Here is a 26406-nt window from a genome sequence, read left to right as displayed (position 1 = left end):
ATCTGTTGATGGACATTTAGGTTGCTTCCATGTCTTGGCTATTGTAAATAGTGCTGCTATGAATACTGGGGTGCATGTATTTTTTGAATTAGAGTTTTCTCCAGATATGTGCCCAGGAGTGGGATTGTGGGATCATAACGTTAATTCTATTTTTAGTTTTCTAAAGAACCTCCATACTGTTCTGCATAGTGGTTGTACCAATTTACATTCCCACCAACAGTGTAGGAGGGTTCCTTTTTCTCCACACCCTCTCCAGCACTTATTATTTCTAGACTTTTTGATGATGGCCATTCTGACTCATTTGTGGTGGTACCTCATTGTAGTTTTGATTTGATTTTCTCTAATAATTAGCAATGTTGAGCATCTTGTCATGTGCCTATTGGCCATCTGTATGTTGAGTGACGGTGTTGATGGTTTTGTGAGACCTCACATGCTACCACTCTTGAGCTCGCAGGCATAACACTGCAGTTATTTAGAGAGAGGAGAGAGGCCCAGCATCTCATCACAGTAACCGTCACAGGTGGGCGGAGTGGCGGGATGGTCACGATGGGCAGCTGGGATGCACAGAATGATGGCATTTCTAAAGGAAATGGTCTACATGCAATTAAGGCCACCAGCAACTTTATCTATGACTTCGTTAGCTCTGAACCTCCTTTTGGATGATAGATCATAAACACACCTGTTTCAATATAATGAAATAATCCACTGGAAAAGTGTGGTCGCGTGACAAGTCTGCGATTAGTACCAAGACAATAATTTTGCTTTTGGCCCCTTCAGCCAGCAGCAGACTTGCAGCCTATCACGGTTAACCTACTGGAGCTCTGGTCATTTTCTCTGTTTTTCCCTTTAGTTCTATGGTATCTGGTTTATCTATCTCTGGTTCCTCCCTTATACCTTTTTCTTTGTTGCATCACAGCAGACAGCTCAGCACAGAAGTAAAATAAATAAAATCTCAGATTCTGAGGATTCTCAAAGCTTAACAACAGACTAAGGAAGGAAACCAGGGTCGGGGGCAGGAAGGGAGCTGCATGGTGTCCAGCCTGGTTGAGCCACATACCCTGTCCTGACAGAAATGTCCAGGGACCAGAGGTACGTGACCAGAGGCCAAGGACCTCCCACTCTCAGGCTAATAGAATAAGACCTTAGAGGTCAACTTTTCCAACTCCTACCCTTTATAGATGAGGAAACCAGGGTCCAGGGAGATGTAGATGCTAGTTACATAGCTAATTAGTGACAGAGTTAGTACTAGAATCTGCTCTTTGCCTTACGTTGTGCTGTTATGGGGTGAAATTGTCTTTCCCTAAAAAGGGTCATGCTGAAGTTCCAAGCCCCCAGTACCTCAGAATATGACCTTGTTTGGAAACTGGGTGATCACAAGTGTACTTCGTTGAGGTCCTCCTGGACTAGGGTGGCCGCTAACTCAATGTAAATGGTCCTCAGGAAAAGACGAAGACACGGGGAGAGAACCACGTGAAGACGGGGGCAGGGACTGCAGTTAGGCAGGTGCAAGCCAGTGCCGGGGACTGCTGACAGGACTCTGGCAAGGTCCTCCAGAGCCGAAAAGAGGCAAGGAAGGGCTCTCATGCAGCTTTCGGGGGAGTGTGGTCCTGCCAGCACTTTGATTTCAGACTTCCAGCCTCCAGAACCCGGAGACAATAAGTTTCTGGGGTTTGAAGCCCCCCAGTTTGTGGTGCTTTGTTACAGTAGCCCTGGGAAACTAACACACACGCCCTCAGGAAAATGTCTGTTCCCAGCACCTCGCTCACACGGCGCCCTGGCTGTGATGGGGAGCCTTACTAAGGGGCTGCTGCTGAGCAGCTAATCCTGTTTGATGGTCACAGAGATGGCAGGAATCCTACCCTACCTCCTCAGCCACCGTCCCCATAGCTGCACACTCACTTTCAGACACCGAGCACAAAAGGCCATGTTTCCTCGTTCCTTTGTGCCACGTTTCATGCTGCATCAGGACCAGAGGAAGAGGAGTCACCATAGCGCCTGTTAAGGGATAAGAAAAATATTCTTGATGCTGAAACATCTCCCTTACCGTTCCCGACAGCATATCATCAGACAGTAAGCCCTGAAGGATCAGCACCGAGCTCCCCAGACTCTTCCCAACACAGATGGACCCGGGAAAGGCCATGTACACTGTCCCCAGCACCTCTGTGTGGAAGAGTCCAACTCAGATGGAAGAAATGCACACACAGGGCAGCTCAGAATGTGGGCAGCTGGGTGCGGTGGGAAGAGCCTAAGCCTTGGAGACACAGGAACTCCAGCTGGAATCGGGCTCTGCTGTGGCCCCTGGGAAAGACATCTTCCTTATCTAAGTTTCATTATCTATAAATAAAGGTACTAATACCCACCTTGCTGGGTTCATGTAATGCACATAGATAAAGTATTTAAAACAAGTAGGCTATTTAGATATACAATAAATGAATGTGGTTTTGTTGATATTTTCATTATTATTTTATTAAATCCCAGTCCTGGAGAAAGACCTTGATGGAAAATCTGTGTCTTCTTAACTCTTCTCCATCCTATACTGGAAGCAGGAGACAAAAAACAAGGGTCCCCATTTCACTCCGGCTTTATCTGTCCTACTAGAGTGGACAGATTCACGGGGCCATTGGGATAGGGGTTCACACCCATCTGAATACCTGGCACTAAGCAGAGTGTTTGATGCAGAATAAACAGTCAAAAAATATTTGTTGCATGTTGAATGCATGTCACACGATCAATTTTCCTCGGGAACACAATCAAACAGTCATTTAAAATGCGCAAGTTAAAGATTCTTGTCCTAAAACACTGATTACTTTCGCTACTAACGAGCACCAAGTACAGACTTCATCTAAGTTCACCCGGACTCAATGCAAAAACTATGTCGTCTTTCACTAGAGCTTTCCATAACCAATGTTGCATTAACGACACTTGGCTTTAATCAAATTTTATAATAAGTCCAAGTTCTTTGGAGGTTGGAGACGAGGTATGGAATACTCATGCTTTCTGGATTTTTCTCTTGCTCTAAATTTGCATTCACGGGCTTCCAGATGTTCATTCTCTCCCACAGAAGCTCAGCTGGCCTCAGTTTTTAAATCTGAGATCTTCAAAAAGGATGCTATGCACACACAAAAATGTGTGATAACTGGATCAAATGAGTCCAGGGGTCTTATTCCCCTTGAGCATCTTTCTTTCTTGTTTCAGTGTGCAGCCCTAAGACGAGCATCTTTTGCTGTCTTCCTACTCTCATACGTCAGTCATGTCAATTTCCTGACTTTAACACGCTCATCACCGTTATTTGAGGACTGTGAGAAACAAAAAACCCTGCTGTGTTCTTCCTCTCGCTTTCCACAAGAGCGGCCTAAAAAACCCCGTGCCTTGACTGCCATCTAGAGAAGGCTGGAGATACTGAAATTAAACAAGCTAATCTAGTATCTTGGTAGGTTTACTTTTCTCTAACCCTTTGACGAAAAACCATAAGGAAAAGTCTTTTAAACAAGACATGAAGAAAATATTTTAATGTTATATTGTGGCTTGGGATGGTGTCATTCACCTGTTTTTTACAAAAATATATGCAGCAACTGTATTGTTCCCAGGGAGAAATGATACTGTTAGTGAGAGCCATCTGCTGGCCTTTGAATTTATTTTATGGAGTCCTTGTGGAAATATACATCAAGGTAATGCAATTATTGTATCTGCACATTTGTAATGCTGTAATTAAAACTGAGAGGTTGTTCTCATTAAGTTCTCCAGATTGTTGGTGGCTTCTTTCCTGCTGGCATATGAATTTTCATCTCAAAACAGACTCCAGACCTCTCTATGCTGTTCCTATCATATTAATACTGATATCGCTAGACAAAAAAACTTATCCAGCTTTGTAAAATGTCTTTTGAGCAACTGTATCATGAAATGGCTTTAAGAAAACTTAAAGACATGGGGAATTTAAAAATGATTTTGCCAAAGTTTCCTCTGTTCATATACAACAAATCTGTTGATTTTCTGTGGGCTTCTATTACCTAGAAATCTAAAGGAATTGGTGGTGTTCCTTTTCTTTTACATTACCCTAGGAAACAGCTGTTATTCTAGTGCCAAGAAGTCAACACTTGAACTCATCGAGATTCTCAACCATTTTCACAACGGGGTTGTTATTTGTCATAGCTTGCAAATAATGGTGATGGCAGTGTTAACGTCAGGAAATTGGCAAACTGAAACGTAATATGATGAGTTACAGTGAATGACGGCACACCTGAAGGCTACACAAGGAAACAAGAAGGAAAGAAACATGAAGAGTCCACAGAGTATGAATTTAAAAGCCACAGACTAAAGTTTGATCCCATTCCACGTTGCCAGGTATCACCTTTTTGTGCGTACCGCATCCTCTTTGAAGATTTCAGATTTAAAAACTGAGACCAATTGAGTTTCTGTGAAAGAAAATGCAATTTGGAAGCCGATGGATGCAAATTCGGGGCAACAGAAAGTCCAGAGAGTATGACTACTCCATTCTTAGTCTTCTATATTCAAAGGACTTTGACTTATTTCAAAATAGGACTAAAGTGTCATTAATGCAATATTGGTTTTGCAAAGCTCTAGTGCAATACAACGTATTTTAGGATTGCGTCCAGGTAAGTATAGATGAAGGCTGGATGCTCCCAACCGGGGCCAGGAAACTTTTTCTTGAAGGTCAGGCAGTAAACATTTTTTTACTTTCCAGACCACAGAGTTACGATCTCCACTGTAGCATAAGAGCGGCCAGGGACAGTATGTCAACAAATGAGTGTGGCCGTGTCCCAGGAAAACTCTACTTATAAAAACAGGCCAGCCCCTGTGTCAGAACAGGACCTTGGGTTTGCCCGATGGAAACGACTCTCAGACGGCGGAGCCTGGAATCATCGATACTCAAGTGTCCAAGGAATCATCGATACTCAAGTGTCAAAACTTCACGTAGGAGCCTAAGCCCAGCTGACACCAGCTCCAACCTCCTGGAACTAGTGCCTTTTTTTTTTTTTTCCATATAACTGGTACATCTTCTACAATAGGGGTCCCCAACCCCTGGGCCACAGACCGGTACCGGTCCACAGCCTGTTAGGAACCAGGCTGCACAGCAAGAGGCGAGCGGCCAGCGAGTGAGCGAAGCTTCATCTGCCGCTCCCCGCTGCTCCCTATCGCTCGCGTTACCGCCTGAACTACCCACTCCACACAAACCTCCCCCCGGTCCGCGGAGAAACTGTCTTCCACAAAACCAGTCCCTGGTGCCAGAAAGGTTGGGGACCACTGTTCTACAATATCAAACTTAAAATACTCTCAAGAATAATAACTTTTTCTCAGATAGCAAAGAATTCAACACACAAACTCAGGCAGACACACACACACACGGTTTTCTCAGATTAATAATGGAAGCAGAAGGCGAAAGACAAGCAAACTGGGGGCAGATGAATTTTTATGTATTTTGTATGTTTTGACGCCTGTTTTAGATTGCCATGTCACCCTAGGATGGGATTCCACAGGAGGTATCAGATGCATTTTCATTTTAAAATGTAGCTTCTATTTCATGATTGGTGTTCTCCTAAAAGTCATGCCTGTAAAAAGGACCACGGGAAAGAATCTTTGCCGTGAAAATCTAAAACGTAGCTGTACTGCACGGGGAATTTCCATGTAATTCTGTGTCCTCGCATCTGAAGAGCTGTTGATATTAGATGGAGCACATTGGAAGAGGCGAGCTGTGGAGAAATAGAAATCCAGCAGAGTCTGAGATGTTCTAATCAAGCACGAATGTTTTTCCACTTCTTTCAGTCTATTTCACCATCTCAAGGAGAATGTTTGATCTCCATTTCGATACATTATCATTTTCACCTTTAGTTTTCCGAGTACTCTTTTTGTAATGACTTCCTCGCCCACAAAGACACATGACCATGAACTCCCATAATCATTCACTGCCCTCGTGCTTTTTTTCCTTCTGCCTATGAGTGGCCCATGCAGGGGGCAGACAGAGCATGGGCTGGAAAGACGGACCTGAGTTGAAATCACGGCTTCTACTCACTCTGGCCCCGAGACCCTGGGGATGTTACTCAACCACTCTGAGACCCAGTCTCCTCCATATAAAATAGAGGTAACACCAGGTATATTGCAGTACTGTTGTCACAATTAAAAGAGGACATCTGTGTGGGGTCTTGCATGTCGCTCAGTAAATGTTAGTTCATCTCTTCTCTCTCTCCCCGCCCCTTCTCTAAGACGCAGACTGCAAAGTCGGGAACTGATTCATCCACATCCCACCTCCCTACAGTGCTTGCCGCTGGATTAGACACAGGGGCTGCATATGTGTTTCTGGAATGAGCAGTGGGTTCCCACGTTTTCCTTCGTTATTGAAGATCTTACCTTTTTTTTTTTTGCAATACACGGGCCTCTCACTGCTGCGGCCTCTCCCGCGCAGAGCAGGACGCGCAGGCTCAGCGGCCATGGCTCAAGGGCCCAGCCGCTCCGCGGCATAGTGAGATCTTCCCGGACCGGGGCACGAACCCGCATCCCCTGCATCGGCAGGCGGACTCTCAACCACTGCGCCACCAGGGAAGCCCGAAGATCTTACCTTTTAAAATTGCTATGAGGATGAGCCAAACGTGTTCTCTGAGTCATGAAAAGAAAATGTTTCATAAATTAAAAAAACAGAAGAACCCACTCATGTTAACATATCACACTACTATGTACAGAATAGATAACCAATAAGGAACTACTGTATAGCACAGGGAACTATAACTATTACCTTATAGGTTAATATCTTGTAATAACCTATAAGGGAAAAGAATCTGCAAAAGAATACATATATATATTCTTTTTGTGTGTATATATATATACGTGTATATATGTATAGCTGAATCATTTTGCTGTATACCTGAAACTAACACAACACCGTAAATCAACTATACTTCAATAAAAAAATACAATTAAAAAAAGAAGGACCCACTCATGACATTGGAATGCTACACATCAAGAAAGCATTCAGGGCTTCCCTGGTGGCGCAGTGGTTGAGAGTCCGCATGCCGATGCAGGGGACGCGGGTTCGTGCCCCGGTCCGGGAAGATCCCACATGCCGTGGAGCAGCTGGGCCCATGAACCATGGCCACCGAGCCTGCGTGTCTGGAGCCTGTGCTCCACAACGGGAGAGGCCACAACAGTGAGAGGACCGCGTACCGCAAAAAAAAAAAAAGAAAGAAAGAAAGCACTCAAGTATCTGCTGGAAAATAAGGACCCACAAGTGTGTGAACCACATTCAAGAGATACGGTCACGATATTACACTCTGCTCTTGAGGGAGATGATTTGACTCACAATGATATTCAAATGGTGGAAAAACAAGGTGCTTTATCACAAGGTTTTATTACTATTGTTAAGTCCTGTGATTCTCATCACGATTCATCAGTCAGACTTAGACACTTCTTAGCACTGCCCAGGGAAGAATCTTGCTGTCAAAACAAGCTTCACATTTTAATGTTTTAAACCAAACAGAGCACTGCCTGCTGATAACCGCATGGAACTGTCATTCAGGGAATCATCAAGATTAGATGTGACTAATTCGGAGTCACCCAGGCAAAGGCGTTTTGATCAGAAGAGGAAATAAACTAACAAATCATCTGTAGGGGATAACAGTGGAAAGAGGACATGGCAGTTACTTAAGGGCTTTGAGGAAAAGAAATAGAGTTAGTGAGAATGCTAAAAAAAAAAAAAATCATGGGGCACATAAACAGAGCAGATAAGATGCCAGTAAAAACAAAATGGGATTCGTGAAATACCAAAAGGGTACATACAAAGAAGCCAATTAGATAGGATGTCTCCTTTGTTGTTCTGTATCCGTTCTGGCTCTGAAGGGGTAGGCGCTACAGAGTTGTTTCCTCCCCTTTGTTCTATAAGACACAGGACAGGTAATTATGCTGAGATTTAAATTTTTATTAGTCACTTTCAAAACTAGAATTTTCCTCATGAAACATAACTACTGCCCATTCTACCTATCATGGCACCTATGATGTCCTAGAATATATGAGCGTGACAAGAAGGCAAGCTGTCATATGTGTTCTGATTATATCACCAGACCTACAGAACTTGTATAATGCATGCTGTACAATGTCCCTGATAAGTTATCAGTCAGTCTGGCCGTAAAAGCCCGCAGATGTCTGCAAGAGTGATTTCACTTATCAACAAGTAAATATCATTGCATCGGTTTTAAAGATCAATGTTTGTAAGGATATTTATGTACACAGGAAGGAAGTCTCCACTCTAGCCAGGGAAAAATCCTAACTGTTCCTGCATCTCCCTACCCAGCTATGAGTCATTGTGCCGGTGAGAGCTGACCCACCCGGTAAAAATCTCATCCTCTTCCATCATTTAAAAACTAACTAACACTGACAACTCTGCTTAGGAGTAGTGATTGTTCCAGAGAAGCAAAATTCCATTTATGCAGCCAAAGACAGTCATCCGAGATTTGTTAATGGTACAAGATTCTTCTGAACAACTTGATGCACCTGCACAGTTCTCATCTAAGATGATAAGAGCTAACACTTACAAGTGTGAACCATGTGTCAGGCACTGTTGGCTTTTTGTTTTTGTTTTTTTTGCGGTATGTGGGCCTCTCACTGTTGTGGCCTCTCCCGTTTGCGGAGCACAGGCTCCGGACATGCAGGCTCAGCGGCCATGGCTCACGGGCCCAGCCGCTCCGCGGCATGTGGGATCCTCCCGGACCGGGGCACGAACCCGCGTCCCCTGCATCGACATGCGGACCCTCAACCACTGTGCCACCAGGGAAGCCCAGGCACTGTTTTAAACACTTTGCATATCATTAAATCATCCAGTCCTCGCAACAATGATGTTATAATGAAACAGGAGGGAAGGGGGCAGGGCACAACGTTTGAAAGAATGACATAACCCGAGGACATGACATAAACTGATTAGAACCAAATGGGTCCAAGACGAAAGACAAGTCGACTTCCACTAGACCTTGAGCCTCGGTATAGGCTCATTGTAACACATCAGCTAAATGACACACCCACAGGTGCCATGACAGTTCCAAGGCTGACCCTAAAGGTCAAAAAGCAGGCGGTGGCTCAATTCCTGGAAATCCCCACCCCTCTCCCCAGATAGCTGGAATACTCCTCCACTCATTAGCCTACGAAATTACCCACCCTATAAAAACTGACAACCCCATGCCCTGGTGCCGCTCTTGCCTTCTGAGATGGCCCACACTCTTATCTGTGGAGTGTGTTTCTCTCTAAATAAATCCACTTCTTACCTATCACTTTGTCTCTCACTGAATTCTTTCTGTGATAGGACATCAAGAACCTGAGCTTCATTATTAGGTCCTGAAACCAGGCGTGTGATCTCAGTTGGAAGAGCATGGGTTTTGTCTGGGTCTGAGTCCCGGCCGCGTGGGTTCAATTCCCAATCTGAGGTGCACGGTTTCAGTATTACTATCCTCACTTTTGCACATGTGGAAATGGGGGCAAAATGGTTAAGCGGCTCATAGAAGGACACACAGCTGGTAACAGAGCCAGGTTCTAACCCTCGCCGCCTGGCTCCAAAGTTCACATTCTTAACACTATGGTCCCAGGCAGCCTGCTGGGGGGGGGATCTAAGACTTAGATTCTTAGAAAATGGTTTAGTATAACCTACTTATCATCTTAAAAAAAAAACAAAAACAGCAAGTTAGCTAGATGGAACGTGTCTCTTCCATGGTCCTATAGAGAAAGAGCCGTGAGTGGATGGAAGGGGCAAAGCCCTTATCACAAAGACCCTAAGAATACACACCCACACTTCCCCCAAAGCCTGTGCATATTTTGCTCCAAGGAAGCAAAGTCAAACGTCTGTGTTTCTTTAGGTTAATCCATGACTCAACATAATAGAAAACGGAACACAATTCAGCGTCCTTAATAACAAAACATTAACCAAAAACACAGAAAGAGAAACTCTACATATGGCTTAAGCAATACAAGAAACGTTTGAACTGAGAGGGTTACAATTAACCAAAGGCCTTAACTCATATCAGTTAATCAGCAACTGTAAAGCTTTTTTAAGTAAAGAATCATGAGTACAAAAGAGTAAATCATGGGGAATGATATATCTGCCGTTCTCGGTCAGGCATGAAACCAGTGTTACATAAATTTTTTTCAACCAGTTCACCAAGAATTTAAAGAAAGAACTCAGGCAGGACAACAGAATGTATTTCCCAATTTCATCATTTTGAAGAGCTACACCTCACTCATAGGTTCTGTTTTTCATTTACGCCCTCTTCTTGTAACAGGTGATATCTTTTTAGGAAACGACTGCATGCAATGTTCCAACAATAATGATCTTGGATTGCCTTGAAACCCTAAATGATATTTTTGGTCTTGTTCACTACCGTCTTCCAAGTGAATCGTATTCTGGGTGGTCACACAACGAGAAGGCAGGGCAGTTGACCCCATGGAAGCCACACAACCCCGCGATGCCCTGACCCGGGGCTTGCTGTCAGATTGAACTCTACTAACTCCAAGAAAACAATCCTTTGAGCGAAAAACTTGGCTGGATTTCCCCTTCCTGCAGAATGAAGTCAAACTCCTCCTCTTGGTCTTCATGGGATACCAGGATCCCTCATTCAAGTTCAATTTCCATCAATCCCTTCCTCGCTCCCTTCACGCCAATCAAAGGAAACAATAATTTTCTACACGCACCCTGTTTTTTTCACATTTCCATCCTTATTTTCACGCTGTGCCTTCCATTTCAAATATTCATACTCATCTCTTCCTTCAAAGCTCATCTCAAATACAATTTCTTACACACATACACACGTTTCTCTCAACTATTTTTATGTGTGACGGTTAATTTTCTATGTAAGCTTGTCTAGGCCATGGTACTCAGTGTTGTTAGGTCAAAGAGCAGTCAAGATATTGCTGCAAAAGAATTTTTAGATGAGATTAACATTTAGATCAACAGACTTCAAGTAAAGCAGATTACCTTCCATAATGTATGTGGGCCTCATCTAATCAGTTGAAGGAAGGCCTTAAGAGAAAAGACTGTGGTCTCCCGACTCAAGATGCAAAATCAGGTTTTCCTGAGTCTCCAAGCTATTGGCCTGTCCTGCAGACTTCAGACTTGCCAGCCCCCAGAATCATGTGAGCCAATTCCTTAAATTAAATCAGTAGATAGATAGATATAGATTCTCCGGAGAACCCTAACTAGTACAGTATGATGTCTGATTTCCCTACTGGACTGTAAGCCCCTCAAAAGCAATCCTTGTCTTTCTAATCCTCAAAGAACAATGCTTTAAAAATGGAGTGTGTTTAATAAATATTAAATGAATGACTGAATTTTGGGTCCATGAATGAATAAATCTTTCATCAGATCCACCTGGGAAATAACTCAACTTATATTTTTATTCTCTCTTTCCTTTGTCAGTACTGTAGTTCACACACTTACCCCCTCTGTCTATACTATTTCAGATTGCTAATGGGTGTCTCTGCTTCCAGACCCTTCCAATCCCTGCCCAAGTGCTTCTTTCACATTGCCACGTGGATTTCTCCACAAACCACACACACACACACACACACACACACACACACACACACACACACACACTTCAGAGAACTGCACCGAAACCTGTAATGACTCCCCGTTGCCCAGAGCCCCTTTACAGCCATCATCTGTATCCACTTTGCCTTCGTGGCAAGTATTACCACACTAATCTCTCTTACAAAAATGCTCCTAAGAGGTTACTTGGTTAGAAACAAGTTTTCTGTGTGTATTACTTATCTTTTAACTATCAAAGGTAACTGAAGAAAAAAATGATTTTAAAGTTTCAAGCTATTTCTACTTTCCAGAAGATGGCCTTTATTATATAGGGTCAAGAGGCTGGGCATTTGGGCTGCGTGCCCTGGCATCTTGGGACCTCTATCTGCCTGACGACTGCTCACTTATCTTTGAGGCTCAGAGGTCACCTCCTCTGTACAAGCTTCCTCTCCCGCCCAGTCAGGCAGTCGTTCCTCCACCTCCCATACATATCTCCACGTATTTTGGGTGTGTTTGTCTGTATCATTAGAACTTGAGTTCCTCCCCGGCTGTGTTCTTATCTCATTCATCTCGTGCTCCCAGACATCTAACCGTTGCCTGAGATCCCCAGCCTCTCTCTAAAGTACACTTTTATGTTTTATAGGTAGGCATGCAGGACACTGTTGAAGTCAGCAGCAAAGCATAAATTATTGGCTTTTCTTTGGAAATTCTTTCCTAAAACCAGGGGGAAAAGAAAACAAAAAAAACAGGCACCATGAAGCAGAAACTGACGCTGTACTCTAACAGACACTGCTTTTCCTTTTTCATCTGGGCATTTCGACATGGCACAGAGCCAGCTGGTCATTCTGAAATTACAACCTCTGGGCTGCCCAGGGTTACCCCTGCAAGAAGCCAAGTACTGCCTGGTTTGAACCTAAGACGAAGGGCTATTAGTCCTACACAAAGTTTCAGGAGTTGTCTGTGGTACCATCCAGGCAGTAGCCACGAGTCTGCCAAGTGACTAGTTTACATCACCATTCATTAGAAGCTCTGCATTGACTCTGTTGACGGCTGGCTAACTTGGAAGACAGCTGAGCACAAACAAAGCTGGGGGGGGCTTCCCTGGTGGCGCAGTGGTTGAGAGTCCGCCTGCCGATGCAAGGGACGCAGGTTCGTGCCCCGGTCCGGGAGGATCCCACATGCTGCGTTGCGGCGAGAGGCCACAGCAGTGAGAGGCCCGTGTACCGCAAAAAAAAAAAAAAAAAAAAAAAAAAAAAACAAAGCTGGGGCAAAGCTGAAACCTTTTGCTAAACGTTGAGCTGCCGTTAGAATGCTGTTCATAGACTGTAGGGTACAGACGTCATTGTTCTCACCAAAGAAGCAATTGCTTCCTCTGAACACACTGACAGGCCTGCATGCGTCCATAGACTATCACCGCCCTAGAACACTTTACCATGTTTTAAATCTGTTGAAGAATGAAAAAAAAAAATCAAATGTGCTTCACAAAACTGGATCATAAAAATGAACTTGGCTAGAGCTGGCTTTGATGGAAGATTTCAAATCATGCCCTAGACAAATCAAAGAAATAAAAAAAAAAGATTGGGAAGTTAGCTGAGACATCATTGCAGAAATGCTAAATACAGCAGGGTGTTAAGGGCAGGAAGACTTGACTTCCTGCCCTTAACAGGAAACTAATGCAAAATTAAACTTAAGGGAAGAAGAAACTAATGCAAAATTAAACTTAACCTTTGGAAAAAAATTGCTGTACAACAATATCTGTGTAAATTAATACATATTTGAATATTATATACACTAAAGACAAATGATTGGGGCTTCCCTGGTGATGCAGTGGTTGAGAGTCCGCCTGCCGATGCAGGGGACACGGGTTCGTGCACTGGTCTGGGAAGATCCCACATGCCACGGAGCGGCTGGGCCCATGAGCCATGGCCGCTGAGCCTGTGCATCCGGAGCCTGTGCTCCGCAACGGGAGAGGCCACGAAAGTGAGAGGCCCGCGTACAGCAAAAAAACAACAAAAAAAAGACAAATGATTAATTACTTATTTTCCTTCCATATGCAAAAAGAGATCTCTTAACTGCCTGCTGCTTTACCTACTCACTCAAATACCTGAGCTGTATTTTCTTGTTAGAGCAGGCTGACTGCCCGTGACACATGGGTGTTTCCCAACTGTATCCCCCAGACTTTTCCTTTCATCCACCACTGCTTACCCATTTCATTGGTTCACAAAATTATATGTGTCACTAGACCTTGTTATAACTAACATTTTATTAAACATTATGTGAACCAATAACATGAAAATGTAAAAGGAAAGGGTTTCTTCTCTCATTGAAAGCCAAGCTGAGCATAAGAAAAATCAGTAGAATTGAAGCCCTAAACATGCTATTATTTGATACCTGGCGGAGGCCACTGACAGGGGCTCCACTCCACTTCGCTGTACGGTAGAACGTAACACAACACTGTAAAACAACTCTACCCCAACAAAAATCAATTAATTAACTAATTTTTTAAAAAGCCAAACCAAACAAGCAGGCTGCCAAGGTGCAGAAAGGGCAGGACTGCAGCCCTGCCCAGTCGCAGTGCTGTGTTCAGGGTGTTAACTCTGCCCCCATCCTCCACCAGCTGAGCTGTTCATGACTAATCTTTCAACTGCTCCCTCAAAACTATGCAAAACCTGCTCTGAGGGCCTCCTCACCTAATTTCCCATCAAAGAAATAGAACTCCAGCCACTTGACTAACTTCTCAATCTATTGAATCTTGAGACATCAGAGTTGCTTCATGTATCTGCAATACTCAGGGAAATAAAACAGCTCACACTCGGTCATATTTGATGTTTCTATTAACAGCCCTTCTATTTTTAACATAATTCATGTCTTTGGTTGCTATCTGATTTCCTCTGGTCTTACTTCGGAGACCAGGATTTCTCTTTTTTTTTAACCTAAAAAATTAACCCACTATGACAATTCCAAGTATATCAAAGTGTAAAATTAATGCCAACCTCATTTACTGGGGGGTGGGGGGAGGTGTATGTTTGTATATGTGTATTATGTTTCTGGTTCAAATTTGAATTTTGCTGGGTGTTGTTTTGACAGTTTTGGAATTTGTGGGGTTTCCCAGCGATTTCTGTATAATTATGCTTATGAAAAAACCCTTAAAACACTGCAGATTCACAATCATAGATCCTGTTATTTCTGAAATGGAAGAAACCTACTATCCTTACACTTGGGGAAAAGGAACCAAATGGGACTTGGTGAGTACACGTCACTTGATGACATGGCTGTGGGAAAGAGGAACCAGGGCAGGAAGGGAATCATGGTCGACGGGGTCTGCATCACACATCCACAGTATTGAAAGAAGAGAGTGTGGCTTCCTTAACTTGGGTCTACGAAGCAATAATGCATTTCTGATAACAGACTGGGCACATCTTACATAAATTGAAAGAGGTATTTGCCTAGAGACTCAATAGTCTACTCAAGGAACTCAAGGTAGATTTTAAGATGAAAAAGGAGAAACAGAGACTGGGTCACAAAAGAGCTGGGATTTGTACTCAGACAACTCAGCTCCAGGGTCTGTGCCTGTAACCACGAAACTAAGCTGCACAGAAATATAGGGCCTGGTAAGTAACAAAGTAAGACCATAAGCGCCATTTCAGAAACCCCATAGTTCAAGGAGAAGAGGTATCAAGAATAACACCAGGAATCCAGACAGGCTTCCTTCCCCAGAGAAATTACAGGCAGACCTTGTCTTATTGTGCTTTTGCTTTACTGCACTTGGCAGATACCGTGTTTTTTACAAACTGAAGGTTTGTGGCAACCCTGCATTGAGCAAGTCTATCTGCACCATTTTTCCAACAGCACTTGTTCACTTTCTGTCTCCGGGTCACACTTTGGTAATCCTTACAATATTTCATACTTTACCATTATTATTATAAGTGTTATGGTATCTGTGATCAGTGATCTTTGATGTTACTACTACGACTCGCTGAAGGCTCAGATGATGGTTCGCATTGCTTAGCAAGAAAGTATAATTAAGGTCTATGTATTGTTTTTTGAGACATAATGCTGTTGCACACCTAGACTACGGTATAGTGTAAACGTGACTTTTATATGCATTGGGAAACCAACAATTGCATGTGACGCGCTTTATTGCGATATTTGTTTTACTGCGGTATCTGGCACTGAACCTGCAGTGTCTCTGAGGTCGGCCTGTACTAAGCCCACACCCACACCTGGTCCATCACAGAGCACTTACCTGGGCTCAGGAACATAAAGTAGCTGAACCCATGATGACTGCCATGGCTTGAGAAGAACGTTCAAAACCATAAATCCTGACGCCAGAATCTGGAGAGTTTTCAGGTAACAGTCCCCAGAAAGGTTGTACAGAACTTCTCTGACGTCACAGAGACCACACAGCAAGGCAGTTCCCAGCCGGAACCTGCAGTCCCGAGTGATCCCGGCACACAGCACACCGGGAAAAGGCTAAGGGTAGAAGTGGGAAAGCTCAGGCGCCCATTTCTTTGTTTCTCCAAACTCACGGAGAGAAGTGAGCATCACAGCCTGCCTGCAAGTCATAGCTGCACATGTACGTTATTTACTCCCAGCCTGCTTACCTTTGTGGATTTTCTTTCATCACCCTTTGCAAATCCTCTACGGCCTGCAACGCTCACCTTAACTGAGATCCTTACCTCTGGGAATCTGCTCTGGACACCCTCACCTAAACTTCCTACTTATATTCGTCTGTCCAGTTCCCACCCAGCCTTCAAGGAGAGTTTCAAATTCTCTCCCATCTCAAAGTCGTTTATGATAATTCTGGAAGTGATTCTATGGACTTAGAATCAAATGGACTTAATCAAATTAGCGGTGGACCACATCTGACTCTATACGTGACTTACGACGTTTAATCACGTACCTCATAGGGTAGTTGTAAAAATTACATGTGTTGGTTAAAATAATTCATGTAAACTGTTTAGCACAGTTTGTGGCATATAGCAAGTGTTCAGTGTTAGCTATTATTATGATTATTTCTGATTTTTTATCATTATTACATTATTTTATGCTATTATGAAACCATATTTTATTTAATTTCATTCAACGTATCCTTGGCCTTTCCACCAAGGATAAAGGCAATGTTATATCTAGTTCACCCCAAATTCCAGAAACTCCTAACCCTGTACTAAACATAGAATGTATTGCCAATAAATACTTAGATGATTAAAAACGGGGCCCTAAAATTGTTAACAAATACTGCCTTTTTACACTCTGCAGTTTCTGAATCACGTTCAGGTAGTAAAACAGGTGGGACCATTCTTACCAAAGATTTACAGGACAAATAGTTGTTAAAAATCTCTGTCAAGGCAATCTGTCACTCTAAGAAAAAAACGAGGTGGTCTTGACCCCAAGATCTCAGGTGAGCTGTAAATTCTCGGGAGAAGATGGCTTATAGCCGACCATCAATGTGCAGACACGTTTCCACATACATTTCAGAAGCTTGTGTCAGCTCACAGATCTCCTCGTCAGGTGCAGCCCAGAAGATTCCAAAACCCTAAGTTAGCAGATCCATTCGACAATGTATATATTTGTGTTTGAGAAACGTCACCCTGGAAGCAGCTGAGAAGGAATGAGTTGCATGTGACGGGTGAAACAAGGGTCGAATTAGAGGCTGCAACCAGGGCCAGAGGAGGAAACTGCAGACCTGATGGAAGCCACGCAGCGGAGGACCCAGAGGTCCGGTACAGCCGCCCGCTACGACTTCCCCAGGGCTAGCTTCTCTGTGCTCAGCCCCCTCCTGCATGAAGCCCTCCAGTCTCTGGATTCTTCAAATGCAGTGAATTCTACCACCATGGAGGTTGCATGCCTCCTATCACAGATCTCACAATTTTTCTCACAGCTTACAAATTAATTTCTCAAACCTAGAGTTCGTCGTTATTACTCAAAGCACAATTTAGCAGCCTGAGAATTTCCATTTGATCTCTTCTCTCTTTACATTTTCAGCCTAGATTTCTCTTTTATTTTCATTTATTCTTTCTCAGAAGGCAAGATAAAATTAATTTATAAATAAACGTACGAGGAAAATATTCCATGCTGCTAGTAATCGAACAATTTGAGGTATCATTTAGGTGTGGAGCAAAAAGACAATTCTTTTCCAAATGACAACCAGTACTTCCAAAGGTGAAGTAAAGCTGCTAAGTTCGCAGCGGCTGAAGGCACTGCAAGTTGATATAAACATTTTGGAAAACAGGTTAGAAAAAGCTATTAGGAGCCCACCGCCCCCCCCAAAAAAGAACTAAGCAGCATGTCCTTTGACCTTGTAATCCCACCTGTAGAAAATTATCCTTAAGAAATAATCAAAATGGAGGGAAAACATTCACAGAATATGTTCACTGCAACATCATTTAAAATAGGCAAATATTGGGAGAAATTTTAATGATTAGTTGAATTACCTGTTTCATGATAAAATAGCACCTGTGTTTTCCCTGACATCTCTAACTAAATATCTATATAAAATTTTCAAAGTAAAAATGATCAAGACAATGAAAAAATAAGTAAAAACAGATGTGTAGTGAACAAGACGCATGTGAACCCAAGTGTAATTGCTGTTGCTGAAGATGACATTGCACAATCCAAGATAAATTAATGGTAAGTGTAGAACCCAGAGCTATGCCGCAGCTTGTCTGCTCCAGAGGCCGGGTGTTCAACCACTTCTTTCTACTGCCCACCCATTATATGCCCTTCAAATTGTTCCCTATTTTAAAACATGACAGCTCAGTGTGATTCTAGATGCCAGACAGAAATCCCCATATACTGAGGTGGAAGTACAAAGTTTAAAACGTTTCTAGAAAGTAATATTTATCAAGATCCATATTGTTCAAGCAGTGAACATTCGCCTCTAAAAATCTACTTTCTAAAAGAAGTATCACATACTGGGGAACTATGGCTAATTTTTTTAGGTGTGATATGATACAGTTGCCACAATTTTTAAAGAGTCCTTCCTTTTCAGCAGCACCTCCTGGCGTGTTAATGATGTCTGGGATTTGTTTCAAAACAACCCAGGGACGAGAGCGTGCAGATAAAACAGGATGGGCCGTGAGTTTTTAATTGCTGAAGCTGGTGATGGGAGAAGAAGATTCCTGTAGTCAAATATTCTCCCCTCTGTTGTATCTATTTGACACTTTGCATAATAAAATGTTAAAAACTCATCAGAGATGCACTGATGGTGCAAGGATGAGAACTGCTGGGCTATGTGATATAGTCACTGCTGCCAGTAACTAAAATACCCAGCCACAGGGAAATCATCATGTGAATTATAGCGTATCTATAGGTTCAAATATTATGCATCCATTAAGAATTCCTGTTTCCAAGGGCAAATTCATGATATTACAAAAATGTTCATGATATACTAAGTGGGAAAATCTTGTATGAACACTAAAAACCAAGTACAATATGGTTTTTGTAGGGAGGACCCCTCAAAATCTGGGGGGAAGACCTTTTCCCAGAGAAGAAAGTTGGAAAGAAATTGTTATTAGAATATTAACAATGGTTATCCCTTTGTAGTCTTGGGTGGTTTTTATTTTCTTTAAAATTTTTTTTTCCTTTTCCAGTATTCCTACCATGACAATGAATTATTTTTATATTCAGCAAAAAGTCAGCGTTTTCAGGAACTTAAAAAGCAAAATGAAACCTGAGTTTGCGCAGAGAGTAAAAGACTCTTGACCGGTGACACCCCATCTTGGGTCACTGGTCAACCACTAGAGCCCTTGCAGTGGAGGCCCATGACCTCCCTGGCTGACGGGGCTGGTAGCCACTCACCCATGGGCATTCTGGAAGCCGGGGCTCAGAGGCACAAATTGGACCCTCATCTATATCCCTCCCACATGTGGGAAGACATGCACAGTGGAGTAATTATAAAAAGAAGAACTATAAAGAGAAACGAACAACTGAGCAAAGTCATGAAACACAGAGGGGTATTACATGCTGTGTACAGAGGTAACAGCAGCGGTAAGTCGTGCTGATTCCAGGTGTCCCCAGGTAAAATAGAAAAACAATTTGAAATGCGCCAAAAAACCCCACAACTTAGGTAGAAGATTTAGTAATTGTCCAAGGGTCATTATGAATTTTCCATTAGTGTAAAAATTCTTGAAACAAACAAAATTAAAGAAGTCTCAAATAAATGGGAAGATATCTTGTGTTCATGGATCAGGAGAATTAATATTGTTAAAATAGCCATACTATCCGAAGCCATGTACAGAGACAATGCAATCCCTAGCAAAATTCCATGGCATTTCTCACAGAAACGGAAAAAAAGCAATCCTAAAATTCACATGGAACCACAAAAGACCCTGAATAGACAAAGCAATCTTGAGAACAAAGCTGGAGGTACCACATGTCCTAATTACAAACTATGCTGCAGACTAACCCCTGTATTTACAGTCAACTAATATTTGATGCAGAAGCCAAGAATACTCAATGGGGAAAGAGTAATCTCTTCAATAAATGGTCTTGGGAAAGCTGGATAATCGCATGCAAAAGAATGAAGCTGGACCCCATCTTACATCACCCCCAAAAAATAACTTGAAATGGATTAAAGACTTTAATTGAAGAACCTGAAACTGTAAAACTCCTAGAAGAAAGCATAGGAAAACAAATCTTTCTTGACTTTTTTTGGATAGAACACCAAAAGCACAGGCAACAAAATCAAACATCAACAAGTAGAACTACATCAACAAAAAAGCTTCTTCACAGAAAAAGAAACAACTGACAAATGAAAAGGAAACCTGTGGAATGCGAGAAAATATTTGCAAACCATATATCTGATCAGGGATTAATATCTAAAATGTATAAGGAACTCGTTTAACTCAGGAGCAAAAGGACAAGCTAATTTAAAAATGGGCCGAGGACTTGAATAGATGTTTTCCTAAAAGAGACATTCAGATGGCCAACAGGTACATGAAAGCATGCTCAACCTCACTCATCACTAAGAAAATGCAAATCGAAACCACAATGAGACATCACCTCCCACCTGTCAGAATGGCTGTTATCAAAACAACAACAAATAACAAACGCTGGTGAGGGTGTGGAGAAAAGGGAACCCTTGTGCACTGCTGGTGGGAATGTAGATTGGTGCGGTCACTGTGGAGAACAATATGGAGGTTCCTCAAAAAAATTAAAAATAGAACTACTGTATGATCCAGCAATCCCATTTCTATATATATATATACCATATACAATGAAATATTATCCAGCCATGAGAAAGAAGGAAATCCTGCCATTTGTGGCAACACAGGTGGATCCTGAGGGCATTATGCTGAGTGGAGTAAGTCAGGCAGAAAAAGACAAACACTGAACGATCTCAGTTGTATGTGGAATCTAAACAAGCAGAACTCATAGAAACGGAGAATAGAGTGATGGTAGCCAGGGGCTGGGGGCAGAAGAAATGGGGAGAGGCTGGCCAAAGGTTATGAACTTCCAGTTATAAGATGAATGAGTTCTGGGGATCTGATGTACCACATGGTGCCTCTAATCAATAATACTGCATTATCTACTTGACGGGGGCTAAGAGAGTAGATCTTAAAAGTTCTCACCATGAAAAATAATAATAATAATTATGTGAGTTATGGAGGTGTTAACTAACCCTCCCATAGTGATCACTTCACAATATATACGTGTATCAACTTATCACATTGTATACCTTAAACTTATAAAATGTTGCATGTCAATTATATCTCAATAAAGCTGGGAAATAAGTCAATAAAGCTGGGAAAAAGACAGCTCAGGTTGAAGACAGTAACCGACACAAGAACAATGTCAGTTTCCTACCAGCTTAAAAATTCCCCGTCCAAAATCTTCGTCATTCATCTTCACTTACGTTCATAAGCACATCAAATGGAAGCTCCTTGCCAGGGTCCAGGTGACGGGGTTCATCTGATTGTCGCGCTACCAGGAAGGACACCACGCACGGAGTTGTTCGCACGCACCCTTGCTTGGGCATTAACTCTCAGACAATGTGAGTATTTGCTAATGCTGGATGCATCCTTGGACTTAAAGTGCATGAAAAAGTCCTTGATCCAAATGATTCTCTGGCCTATGAACATGTGAACTCAGCCAAATGTTTTTCAAGTCTAATCTCAAAACAGTAGCTTTCTTAAGAGCGTGGACTTCACAATCCGTCTCTTGCTAGGTGTTAAAAACTTCACAGTGTCCCCACGAAACAGAAACAGCTCCTCCTTGTATATCAGTGCCTCGGCCCCTTGGAACACACTCAAGTCACATCCACAAACCATCTGGAATCATGAGAGGTAAAAAGCATTCTTAGCTTTCCTGATTCCTCAGCTTACAATCTTGATGTCTTATCCTCTTCCTTTGATTTTTTGGTCAAAAACATGTAACATCCCTATGCATTTTTCTCACGTGCTTTATAAAACTTCTAGTTCAATAAATTCTGATCTTCAAGGAACATTTCCATCTCCTATGCTCCTCAGGGAGCTACTGTCCAACGGTGCACATGATAATACAAGCGTGCACACTTCTGAAGAATGAAGCTTTAACTCCCCTATTGGCTGCTGTCTGTATGCATCTGTAGCAAATATAGCCCCCAAATAGATTTATTTTTACCAAATGTCTTCAAATGGAATAATCTCAGTTTGCAGGTGATGTTTTTAATCTTGAAGGCTTTCTACGAGAAGAAAAAAGAGAGGAAAAAACCTACCTAATTATGGTTAACCTTTGAAGTAAAAATGAGAATTCTAGAATTCTAAAATAAACATCCTTCTTAGTCACATGTGTGAGTTCCAGGAAAATTTTAAAAAAGAAACAGATATCTGAATCAGTAAATGAGTCAGAAATGCCCAGAAATATGCTTCACGTCATAATACCCAGCACCTTTGGAAATCATGAACACCTGTGCCACAGAAGATTTATATATTAAAGTTCACACTATAACTAGAGTTTCCCTACAATATCAGTTTCAAATGACAGCCTGAGGTTTTTTGCAACAGCATTTGTCAGAAGAAGTCAGCTCATTTCTTATTATTAATTCCATTTGTACTATAGTGTATTCGCTGGAAACTTTATTGATCCTTGCTCCATCTAATTTTGGCTTTCACAACACAGGCGACAAAACTTTAGTTTGCAAGAGAAATCAGTATTATAACCTACTCACTGCTAACGGTGACGACATTGACAAAATCATGGCTGGAGAGCTGCGGAACTGAGGCCAGCTGAAAAGAATTCCTGTTTCAGAATTAAAATGTCATCTCTTAGGTACACATACTCACATCTCCATAGGCAAGTGGGGCGCTTGGGACACGTCAGTATACACGACTTGCAGGAGGCCCTGCCCTCGGTCAGCTTACAGTCTCCCGGACCTTTCTTTGGAAGTAACAGCCTCCCAAAATTGCCCAAAACTTAACAGCCTCTCCGTCCAAATGTGAGAATGGCAGCCCACCTTCTACACCTAACTAAACAGAATCTGTATTCTTTGGACAATCCCATTAGCCCATTCTGCCTCCTGGCACGTGGTGGCCGACACCCCTGGTCCCAGTTCCATGGATGGTGTTGCTACTGAGTCTGACTTTGATGCTGGTCAGCTGAGCTGATACGTGTTCAGTTCCCGCACAGACCCAGGTGGCTCTTAAGGAGGATAACCCAACTCCCTCCAAATTAGAACGAGCCAGGACAGCCTATCCACTGCCTGGACTCCCACTGTTGCCAACCTCAGCTTGCCCCAAGGGGGCAAACCCAGGAGTGCTAGGCTGAGGCTGAGGACTCCTATAGACCTTGAGCCACCACCCCTCTGCCCTTCTAAGACATCCACATCCCCAGACACCAGGAAGCCGCTCCCTTTTCACCTGGGAACCCAGAGTCTGAGTATACCTCTCTACTCAGAAATCAGAAGGACCCTCTCCAATCTCCGGAAGGCATTACACTATTCATTCACTCTTTCACTCACTTTCCAAACACTCATTGACGACCTACTCTGTGTCAGGCTCTACCCTCAGCACCAACTGCCCCCAGGAAGGCTCTCCGTGGAGGAAGATGCCTTCACACCTGCAAAGGGTGACAACATGACTTTCTGACAGTTCCCTCCCTAGAATAAAGGGGAAGAACCACCATAAATGGTACAGTCAGCTGGGCATCCTATTACATATCATACACACACACACACACACACACACATATACACATATGTATTATAAATTTTTAAAAATCCAGGTGATAATGAACACAGTGATGATGGAAATTACCATCAATTCCTTTATAAGAAACATTTCCACTAAAATTATTTTAGAAAGAAAATACATCTGAATTCTGAAACAAGCCAGTTCTGCAGCTGTTTTGTTTTGTTAATTTCTTTTCTAAAATCCTAGGTAAATAATTTTCTACTGACATGATCCAATCAGGTATGTATGTCTTAAGAAAACTTTCTGCTTAGGACAAATCATTGACTCAGAAGGTTAGAAGAGTCCACCCCACTCTCAGCCCTCAACCCCGTGTCTCCCAAGTGGCCATCAGCCTATGAAGATGCCTCCAAGTTCACGGCACTCCCTCTTGAGTCGCCCTTACCCGGGTCTCAGCAGCTCTGGCAGGAACGAGCACGCACGCTGCATCAGGCTATCTGTCTCCCTCTAGCTTCAAGCTGTTGGTACTGTTATATTTTTGAGTCATAGAATTCCTCTTCTCTTTGTGACAGACCCTGAAATATGTGAAGCTTTGAATCCCCATTTTTTTTCCTCTTGCAATGATTTTCAATTATTCTCTTGCAACTGTTCTCAAATGGCATTGTTTCTAGTCCCTTCAAGAAATAGTCACTCTCTTCTGAACACACTTCATTTGTCTGTGTACCTCTTAGAGAATGACAGCAAAACCCTTGTTATCTGGTATTTACACTTCTAAGAGTTTTCTTGAAGGAAATGATCAGGTATATGAACAAATAGTTGTCTATCATAATGTTCATCACAGCATTACTTACAGTTTTCAAAAATTAGAGTATGTATAGTATACCTACATGATAAAATTTGAAAGTACGTTGAAGAAGTAACTGAATGGCATTCAAATGTTTACTATGTTGTCCAGTAGAAGGAAAAGGAGATTACCAAAAATCGTGTCATGAGATCATTTGTGTATACATTATCTGTGTATGTTCATAAACCAGGAAGAATATATGATGAAATATTAACTGTAGCTCCTTCCAGCCGATGGGATCAGAGATGACTTTTACTTGATGTATTTTTCTGTACTTTCCAGATTTTCTGCAGTGAAAATATACTACTTTTTAATAAAAGCAAATAATAAATGTTATTTTTAAAAGAAGGTTGTATTGCTGAAAACTAAAATCAAAAAACTGAAAGACGTGAACTGATCGACTCACAGGATATGGATTCCAACTCCCTCACTCTGATCCACTTCCATTAAAACCACGGGACACACAGGTGGGTCTGCAGCCACATTACACAGTCGATTTGTTGAGAAGATTCTTCTTGATAACCTGTGAAACATTTTCGCAAATATTATTGCTCTCTCATTTTGTAGTTAAACATTAGCTTGTTTTTTGTTTTCTTTTGTTGCAATTCATGAAAATTTTTATTCTTAAAATAAGTGACCTCCATTCCCACCGCCTTGTGCCCCACCTGTCCCATGGCCTCCGCCAAGCCCAGCACGGCTCAGCTCAGCAGCAGCTAAGCCAGGATCTGTCCCGGAAACTGGTGAAGAAGTGGGTCTGGGTCTGAGCAAGGTGACCACCAAGGAGTTCAGCAACCAGGTTGCCAGTGTAGAGACTGTGAAAGTGTAAGTGTAAGTGTAAGAAGCTGTGTGTGTCTCATGGAGTGACTATGAGGAAATGAGGATGACTCAGGGGAACCTCTCATCATAATCGACACTTCCAAAACTGCAAATATTTTCTCCCATTCAACAGAGGTTAACATCCAAAATATATAAACATCCAATACAGCTCAATATCAAAAAAAAAACTGATTAAAAAATGGGCAGAAGACTTGAATAAACATTTTTCCAAACAAGATATACAGATGCTCAACATCACTACTCATCAGGGAAATGCAAATCAAAACCACAGTGAGATAACACCTCACACCTGTCAGAAAGACCATCCTCAAAAGAACACAAATAGCGAAAGTTGGAGAGGGTGTGGAGGAAAGGAAACTCTCATATACTACTGGTGGGAAGGTAAACTGATACAGCCACCATGGAAGACAGTGTGGAGGTTCCTCAAGAAACTAAAAATAGAACTACCACTGTCTGAGTGGAAATGAAATAAAGGAAAACACTAACTCAAAAAGATATAGGCACCCTCATGTTCATTGCAGCACTATTTACTATAACCAAGATATGGAAGCAACCTAAGTGTCCATCAACAGATGAATGGATAAGGAAGATGTGGTGTACATACACACAAACACACACACACATATATACACACACATACATATATATACACACACACATACATACACATATATACACACATACATATATATACACACACATATACATACATACACACATATACACACACATACAGACACATATATATACACATACATATATATACACACATATATACACACACATACATATATATACATATATACACACATGCATATATATACACACATATATATACACACACATACATATATATACACACACATACATACACATATATACACACATACATATATATACATACATACACACACATACACACACATACAGACACATATATATACACATACATATATATACACACATATGCACACACACATATATATACACACATACATACATATATATACACACACATACATATATACACACACACACATATACATGTACACACACACACACACACATATATATATACACACGATGGAATGCTACTCAGCCAAAAA

At 42.1% G+C, this 26406-nt stretch overlaps 1 protein-coding gene across 7 annotated transcripts in view; it reads right to left on the bottom strand.

The window, feature by feature from the left end:
• Positions 1 to 26406, bottom strand: part of LOC109549527 (uncharacterized) — a 129090-nt gene that overhangs the window by 4851 nt on the left and 97833 nt on the right. For 4 of the 7 annotated variants that reach the window (XM_073805744.1, XM_073805743.1, XM_073805745.1 and 1 more), the window contains exons 4-6: positions 24870 to 24986; positions 6572 to 6609; positions 1900 to 5708 (exon numbers count right to left, since the gene is read on the bottom strand). In XM_073805744.1, coding sequence (XP_073661845.1) covers positions 5533 to 5708; positions 6572 to 6609; positions 24870 to 24986 — 331 coding nt within the window. In that variant the 3' untranslated portion in view covers positions 1900 to 5532. The remainder of the gene's footprint in view (positions 1 to 1899; positions 5709 to 6571; positions 6610 to 24869; positions 24987 to 26406) is intronic. The other 3 variants (XM_073805747.1, XM_073805748.1, XM_073805749.1) reach the window with 2 other exon arrangements.

This window comes from Tursiops truncatus, chromosome 6, assembly GCF_011762595.2.
Source record: "Tursiops truncatus isolate mTurTru1 chromosome 6, mTurTru1.mat.Y, whole genome shotgun sequence".
Classification (NCBI taxonomy): domain Eukaryota; kingdom Metazoa; phylum Chordata; class Mammalia; order Artiodactyla; family Delphinidae; genus Tursiops; species Tursiops truncatus.
Note: the sequence above shows the minus strand (reverse complement) of the source record. Positions and strands in the feature narration are given on the sequence as shown.